General features: G+C 35.2%; 1 protein-coding gene across 1 annotated transcript in view; it reads left to right on the top strand.

Annotated features, from left to right (window-relative positions):
* The window catches only part of shg (shotgun), a 159,134-nt gene extending 150,815 nt beyond the window's left edge, over positions 1 to 8,319 (top strand). Inside the window, exons 23-26 of the mRNA XM_067139957.2 lie at positions 2,465 to 2,603; positions 2,700 to 2,906; positions 3,029 to 3,181; positions 4,942 to 8,319. Coding sequence (XP_066996058.2) covers positions 2,465 to 2,603; positions 2,700 to 2,906; positions 3,029 to 3,181; positions 4,942 to 5,084 — 642 coding nt within the window. The 3' untranslated portion in view covers positions 5,085 to 8,319. The remainder of the gene's footprint in view (positions 1 to 2,464; positions 2,604 to 2,699; positions 2,907 to 3,028; positions 3,182 to 4,941) is intronic.
* The last annotated feature ends 928 nt before the right edge of the window (positions 8,320 to 9,247 follow it).

A 9,247-nucleotide genomic window follows, 5' to 3' on the forward strand; every position in this document is an offset into this window, starting at 1 on the left:
AAACTGATCAATTACTGCTGTATAAGCAGCAGTCGCATTGTATGCTTTACAGAAACATATTGCAGGCTAGCCAAGACCCTGACAGGGTAGGGTTAGTTATATGGATCAGGCAGCTATTGAATCGTCCACTCACCCAGACACAAAACACAACCGGCAACTCAACTGAAGCTCATACTGTATAAGCAACTGAAAGGCATCAATCAATCAATCAATCAATCAATCAATCAATCAATCAATCAATCAATCCCTACTAATCTGCATTTAGGGCAGTCGCCCAGGCTTGGATGATGTTTAATATAACGATCCTCTGTTGAACTTGGAACCAGTTGATAAATGGTAAACTATATCCTCATTTGAGAAACATGAAAGATATTGTTATATCTTTCTTATGGTGGTATTTTATTTAATAACAGTTTGAATCACTGTATTACAATGTGATAAAATAAGCCTTGTCCTGTAGCTTTGCTTCATTAATAGAATGGTATTGGCATTGTAATATATACATTACAATATAGGTCAAATTTTAATTTAAATATTTTTTTTTTTGCTAGTGGCTGTACATCGCACCGACACAGATAAGTCTTATGGCGACGATGGTCTAGGAACGGTCTAGGAGTTGGAAGGAAGTGGCCGTGGCCTTAATTAAGGTACAGCCCCAGCATTTGCCTGGTGTGAAAATGGGAAACCACGGAAAACCATCTTCAGGGCTGCCGACAGTGAGATTCGAACCCACCCTCTCCCGGATGCAAGCTCACAGCCGCGCGCCTCTAACCGCACAGCCAACTCGCCCGGTTTTAATTGATATAATTGTTTGCGAGTTACTAATTGATTTTTATTATACGAATGAACACGGATATCTGAGTACTGTATGTATCACGATTTTATGCCAGACATGAATATTGTTTTCCTAACCATATTAAATTATGCTCGAGACTTACCTTTTCTTTTTTATTTCTGTCATGTAATTTCTGCATTTATTGACATTCTAAAAGAGTTTGTTCCAAAATAAAATCTCCTGTATTGATGCAAGTTAAACATTCAATATGTCATCTCAGGAATTTTGTGGGTTAGTCACCTTTGGCTTTTCACCCTTCAAATAGTCTTTATCATCGACATAAATGTAACTACAAACTATGAAAGTATATCTTCATTGTTGTTTCAATAGATAGTGGGATAGTAGTGGGGGTTCTAAATATTAAAAAAACACATCTTCCCCACCTTCATAGCAGGAGAAAGGTGTGCTTGATGATGATTAATGATGATGATGATGATGCTGCTGCTGCTGCTGCTGCTGCTGCTGCTGCTGCTGCTGCTGCTGATGATGATGATGATGATGATGATGATGATGATACAAGAAGTAGCTTAAGTAAAGAAATTTTAAATGTGTTGCATTTCATTGAGAAAATATAATAAATGCATTAAAAAAATTTCCGTTATGTACATACATTTTCACCATACATCATTTATGTGATTTTTTTCTGTTTTCTCCATACCATTGGAATGCCAAAAGATGATGGCTTCTGTTTCACTTCCATTTTCTCAAAGCTGCTATACCTATATGACAAATGGTATGTGGGACCCAAGATTTGTCTTGATCTTCTAACTTCATGGCAAAGTAAGCGTGATACACTTTCCTTACAAGAAAGAAAGTTATGTTTTCTGTTTGGTCTTTAAGAGTAAATGAACAACAAATAAAGCAAAATGTGTTCCGATCATTTACACATCTTCTACATGTACTTTAAATCTCTCACAGTATTAGGCTCGTCTATGAAATGTACACTTACACCTTCTTGTTTAACACACTATCCTTGCTGAATGGCTGTGTACAACTATCTAGCAGTTGCTTTAAAGAACTGTCAGTCTATTGATTCCTTTTATTAATCATATTGCTGAGCTTTCTGTTGGTTGTGCTGAATATGAGTGTGAATTACATGTGTGAATTTGACTGTTGAATTCCTACATGTTTGGGGAAAACTTGGTTCATATTTAGAATCAGCAAGTCAAAAGTGATAAAAAATATGATTAAGAAAAATCAGAATTGCATAATTTCCACATTCTTGTGTAATTGATTTAATGGTAAAACATGTTGGTGAATTGGAACATTTTTTTAAATAATACCCTGCAGTGGGCAGTAACATAATTCCATCTACTAAACTAAAATGTTACCCAAGTTTCATAATCATAAAGTTCAAAACATTCATCTCACTCAAGACATTGAAGCCCTGTGCAATTTTTGTTCAATTAATGTTTATTCTTGCCTTGCACAGAAAATGTGATAGAATGGGGGAACTAAAACTGTTTTGGAAATACAAAGGTCAATTCCACATATGGACATCTTTACACTGTGACTTTAATGTTGATATTGTAAGCAAGGAATTGCATAACTTACTGCTGGCCAAAGTGTTTTGTTCTGAAAGTGATCATGAATGAGTGAATGAATGAATTCTATTGTATTTTGTTTCAGACTTATAATTTGGGAATGCCTGGCGATGCAAAGAATGTGGATCCTGGTTGCAGCCAAGGCCTAGCCAAAGCTGCTGTTTCATTTGGAATTGACACAAACTTTTTGGTTGCTATTCTTGTCTGCATTGCAATTTTACTGAGTGAGTCCTTTAATTTTCTATTTGGTACTATTGTGGTTCAGTATTCATCAAGTTTAAAAAGAAATAGGTGTGTAAGACTCTGTTCTTCCTTTTCAGTTTTACTTTTGGCTTTTGTGGTACATCGTCGGAAGACTGATGATCTGAGTAAAGACAATGATGATATTCGTGAAAATATCATCAACTATGAGGATGAAGGTGGCGGCGAGGGTGACATGACTGGGTATGACTTGAATGTCCTTCGCCTCATGTATAATGGTCAGGCCCAGGACAAGCAGCCTATAAAAGACAACTTGCAGAAAAGAGGTAATGATTCCTTCATTGGATATAATATTATTGATATATTCTAAAAGAAAAATGAATGCTGGGTTTTAATATGACTTAGGAAGGAAAATTAATTGTTTACATTTCCATATTTTTGTATTCAGGTCAAGATCAAGTACCAGATATTGGGGGCTTCCTTGATGACAAGAAGAAAGTTTGTGATAATGACCCAGAAACTAATCCATTTGATGATGTCCGTCATTATGCTTATGAGGGAGATGGAAATACTTCAGGATCCTTGTCTTCTCTAGCTTCAGGTTAGAGTAATTTGGTTGTCATTTTGTTTATCCTATGAAATGTTTGTCTCTTTATATATTGTTTGATTTACCTGGTTTGTTCCTTTCATTACGTATATTGACCCATTCAGTTAATTTCCTTTTATTGTATTTGTTCCTTGTATTCATCTTTCTCTTTTTGTTTCTTCCTTCTTCTGTGTATATCCAGCTTTCATCTTTAAAAACCAGAAAAAAAGTAGTTAGTGGGATGTTAAGCAAATAACATTGTTGTATTATTATCTTTTCCCCACCCTTCCTTCAACACAAATGTGTGTTGAAGTCCATCCGAAGCAGAAAGGAGCTTGTCTGGGGCTGAGTAGAAATAGACGCAGATGAACTGGGTGTGACCAAGATGGCAGTGCATGAAAATGTGGAGATCATCCTTGTCCTGTGTTTTCTTGTTTGTCCTTGACTCTTTCTTCTGCTCCCTCTTTATACACTGATCTTTCATTTTGTTTATCCTATTAATGAGTACTTCCTGAAAAAAAGTGATTTTTCAGGAGAGGCAAGGAACTGATTTCAGCCTATCTCATAGCTATTGAATGAAGCTAGTGAATGCATATTAATCTTTAACTCCTAGCCCTCCATTTCTTTCTGAACATGCTTGCCTCTCCAGCTCCATTTGAAAATATGCTTATAGAGTAGTAAGTAAATAAAAGAACATATGGGCGGCATATTTATAAAAATAAAATAAAACTGATACAAAATAAATGTAATACAAGTACAAGTATAATCCTGAAATTTTTATCTCAGACAGACACATTTTCATCAGTAATTGTGCTTTATATGGAACTTCTCAAAACACTCATCAGGATGTAGTCCAGGCTTTCTTGTAACATCTTCAGCTTTTGAGGTATCAGTATCCTAATTAAAAGAATTCAACCCCATTTTCAGTCACTTTTACCCCTCTGCCCAAGTGGTTTTTCAGAAAACAAAAATACATATTTCTTTACTTTAATAGAGATAAAAAATACTACTTTTCACTTTGATAACATTTTAATTTTTTGAGATATACTGTAGAAAAGCTAATTGTAAAATTTCACCCTCTTTTTCAATCCCCTTAAGTGGAGTTTCCAAAAACAAATCACCTATGTTTATTTACTTTTACAGGAGATTCCAAATAAAAATTTTTACGTCTGTAACATTTTACAGTTTCTGAGATATACTGTAGATATAGTCTTTCTAAAAATTCACCCCAATTTGTCACTCCTGTTTAACCTCCTTTAATTGGATTTTCCAAAACAAAAAAATAGGTGTTTTTTTATTTTTAAAGGAGGTTCTAAATACCAGTTTTTACATCTGTAAACTTTTATAGTTTTGAGATATAGATACACTCATTTAAAAATTTAACCCCCCCTTTCATCCCCTTAGCGATGGAATTTCCAAAAATCCTCCCTTAGCAAGCACCTACATTGTAGTATAAATGTATCCTCAAAATTTCATTTCATTATGTCCAGTAGTTTTGGCTCGGCGATGATGAATCAGTCAGTCAGTCAGTCAGTCAGTCAGTCAGTCAGGACATGTTCTTTTATATATATAGATGAGTTCAAACATGGAAATAAAGTGTTTGTGGACCTATGTCCATATATCATTTTTCTTTTTCCACGTGAGGGGAATGTGTCCTTAAAGTTTGACTGTATTTTACATGATTTACCACATTTTTTATACCTTTCTATTTTGTTCTCTTTATTTATCTAAACTCGTACAGTATCTGGATAACTTACTTTATTGTTTTATTACAGGAACTGATGAAGGTGACCTTAACTTTGACTATCTGTCCAACTTTGGTCCCCGTTTCCGAAAGTTAGCAGATATGTATGGAGAAGACCCCAGCGATGAAGAGGAGGAGACTTTCCACAACCATGCATCAGAATCGTGGTGCTGAGAAAGGGATTATCTGTGGCTGTTGCACCTGAGAACAATGTATTTGTTTGCTTTGTTGAAAGCTAGAAGACAAGGTATTGCAAGGACCTATTGGTGAGAGGAATTGTAGGTTCTTGAATTTTGAAGACTGATAGTTAGTTGCAAGAAGAGGCAGCTGTCGTGGCTTCTGTGCCAGGTGCTACGCATATATGTTTATATACAGTAATGCATTCAGAGTATGTGGACTTTTCATATCTCCCGTGCTGTTCTACAGTTGGTCCTGTACTATTGCATAAGAATGAATGACTAATGGACACTAAATCTTGTGCAGTACTGAACGGAGAGGCGTTGCATATGTGGAAAATATAAATTCGGAAGTGCATTGCATTCCAAGATGATGGGTTATTGGAGTTTGGTATACAGTAACATACCTAACTTAAGTGCCAAATATCCTTAGTGTATCTTTTGACAACTTGAAGTCCAATGTAAGAGCAGTGCACTGGTGCTGTACTTAGAGCCATGAAGTTGTTCAGATTCTACTTAATGATCAAGTTTTTTCTTTTCATTTCATATTTTCAAATACTTCAAATTTCAATGGCTGTGTGGGGGAGAAAATATATTTAATGCTTTCATATGGCACAGTGAGCTTGTTGCTCATTTTTATTAGAAGTTGACAGATTTCTCAAAGAGTGATTTATGAAGGTAGCAAAGTGTTAAAATACAATCGAAGCAGATAATCAAAGCTAAAGTTACAAGGATCAGCTGTGCCTCACTGTGACCATTCTACTTGTGCCGAAGAGACGATTGCCCAGCGTTCTACTGTACCCGTTCCAATGTTCGTGAGGGCTGTTCAGTTCAGCACTTGGCAACTGGTGCCACAACTTGGTATAAACATTCCTTTGAGTGAAAACCTTCTTTTGCATACCAAAGAAACTGAACTGTTTGTTGTTTTAAAAATGTGTGCAGATATATTTGTATTGAGTAAACATTGTAGACCTACTTCTTAACATGAAGATATGTATGAAAATGTGTTCAATGAACAAAGTGTGTGTATTTTATATAAGAAGATGCAGTGTGAAATCTGAGTTCATTGCCACATTGCCAATGGGGTTATTTTTCCACTATAATACTGTTTAGCAGGTTTTAGTATTCATTGGGAAATGGTGAAAGAGACCTTGATGAATAGTCCTTGAAGTATCACATTTACTGCTAGTAATGTCAATTGGTCACAGAGTTGACATTTAGTGTACATTCCACAAGCGGAAAAATGACCTTGGTGTACGAATGTAGTTCCTTTAATTAGGGATTTGAAGACTTGATTGTAAAAGGGCATTTTAACTCTTGTCAGCACAATATTTATTGCTGTTATAGTGTTGACCTTTGCTAAACAATTCATACAATTTTTAACATTTTTCATTAACATAACTGAATCAGTCAGTTGAAGAATTTCATTCGTAAAAGAAGGAAAATCCTGCCGTGTGCCTTTGCTAGATTTAAAACAGGCTAGTCGGGCATATATAAAGACAGATGATTATTTAAGTTCATAAAATTAATGCAAGAGTAAATGTGTGGAGATGGGCGAGTGTATGAGAAAATGGTGCTGTTATTTCTTACATATAATTATTTTGCATCAAAGTATGGTTGTATATTATTTATTTTTTTCCTCTCAGATACCCGTCTTTAGCATTATGAAAGTAATTGACTCACACATTTCTGGCATTACATATCGTGTTCACTGCCAAGGAACGTATTGACTAATCTGTGTTATTGCTTAAGTGAATTAATTACATGTGCTCAAAATAGCCAATATTCTATTGTATAATTCAATTTTCTTATTTTGTATTATTCTTACATTCCTGTCAGCTTTCCAGCACAACTAATTTGCAAATGAAAGTTACTTGAGGGGGCCAAACATTCAATATATTCCAGTTAGATCTCATGTTTGAATGTGTGTGACGTATAATGATGGTCAGTGTATGTCTAATTATTTACTTAAACATCATCCACAAAATGAAGTATTTTATGTTCTCGTAAGTTGTCACTTTTTGTGAGAATGTTACCAATGTTGACAACAGATAATGTATTCTAATTCATTGTAAATGGCATCCAATATTAAGTATATGTATGCAACAGCTGTTAATATGTCTCTGTGATCAACTAATTAACTTTCCCTCCTTTGTCCTTGCTGCTTTTTATACTATTGCAGTTTCCTTTGCTGTTCAAATGTCAGGAACATTTATTTTAAGAACATACTACTGACTTGAAGGTTCATTGTTGTACATGCCATTATGTGAATGATTGTATATTTGTTCAGGATAAATTGAACAAATGCAGAAATAGAACTTGTGTGAACTTTATTTGAAGTCTGATGATGATTGCCATTCCTTTGACTAAGGAGCTGTACTTAACTGTTTTATGTGGACTGATATATTCTGAGATGCATGGTCACCTAGTATGTTATATGGATTAAATTGTAAAGTTATCAAAGTAGTTGTTCTTTATTAAGTGTGGCTATGTCTTTGTGTTTATTGGTCTTGTATTCTTGTATCATCCGTATACATGTACTGGACTGTTGTGTTTTTGGTGGAGATGTCAAAATTGTATAAGATATATTGGTGTTATTTGAACATGCTCAATGTGTTCATGCTCTGTTTCTTTTGAAAGGGTGTGTGTATACTCTTGTTTGTTGCAGAAATGAGAAAGGAAAGGAAGTAAAAATTTAAAGAAATATATTGCATTCCTTCATTGCAGCTGAGGAATTTTACAGCTATATGAAAATACAGCAATGTTTTCCCTTGGAATTTCATTGTGCAGCCTACCATAATTTAAAATGTTGTATGTTATGAGTGGGGAAGATACTTTGCGATTCACTATGTACTTAACTGAATCACAGACAAAACTGCAAGTATATGTAACAGTCATACTTTGCTGTCGCTGTTGTGGGCTGGGATAAGATTTAATTTGTTTAAATGTCACTCTATTATCTCCTTTCATAATAACAATATTTCATTTTTAATTGTTTTACTGATATTCTATTTTTTATAATGCAATTTATTTTTTGTCAGAGATTTACAGAGTTTATTCTATAGAGGTGAAACTCCTCCCGTTTTCATTTTTGAAACATGAGATACGGATATTTTTGGTATTTTTTGGAAATAGGAAGAGGAATGGCATGAGCTCAGACAAGTGATTGTTATTTATAAATTGATGCATGTAAATGACTGTGAAATTAAAATTACAAATATAATTTTAATGTACATACGCATTTTTGTTTTTCTCCTCGTGCAAATACCTTATAGCTTGTAACTTAAGAGTTTATCTGATAGAAAACAGCAATAGCACATGTACATATTGTTGTAAACAAGATAAGGTTTACAAGAACACAACTTGTTTATTTGCTTCACACAGAATTCTACAGTATGTACAAGAATAAAACATAAAATTGTCTTGAAGCAAAGTAGATGATTAATCTTGAGAGAGTTTCTGTTTCTATACACTATGTACACTCTGAATGTATTTACACTCACTGCTATCTTGAAAAGATAGTTCTTGGGAAAGATATAGTTTGTGATAGTTGAAAACTATCATTTGCACTAGCATAGATTAGCTAAGAGAGTTCCTTCTAACTTGAAGTGTCTGAGTTCATAAGCTTGTACTAAATGAAAGCTATGTTCACAATTAGAGAATCTAATGTGTGTGTCGGAGCTTGAGTGAGCTTGGGGATGTGTGGCATACAACATCGGGGCTCGACATGGATGAAGGAACTGTAAAGTGGAGCAGTGACCTGAGGTGAAACCTCATACTACCAGAATTCCGTCCACCTGGTCGAGACACATTTTTAAGAGGAGTAGCCTCTGTGTTCGACGTTCAGTGTATTCTGGAGCAGGACACTGGGGAGAATCCTCCTGAGTGACAGACAGGGAGCTCCTTATATACTGCACACGACGTAACAGACACGCGCACTGAAGACTGCGCGTTGAGTCTTGAATGATCCACGCTTGCGTGCATGCGGTTGGCTGGCGCTGAGCGAAGAGAGCGGAGGACATACAACACATATGAAACATATAATACAAAATGAATTGAGTTGCACTGTAGTTCCCATATGTGCAAATCTCAACGCACAGAATCCTGCCTGAATCCTACAAGCTTCTTCAGGTGAATAACAAACCTCAAACTGGGCAGATC

This window comes from Anabrus simplex, chromosome 2 (genome assembly GCF_040414725.1).
Source record: "Anabrus simplex isolate iqAnaSimp1 chromosome 2, ASM4041472v1, whole genome shotgun sequence".
NCBI lineage: Eukaryota > Metazoa > Arthropoda > Insecta > Orthoptera > Tettigoniidae > Anabrus > Anabrus simplex.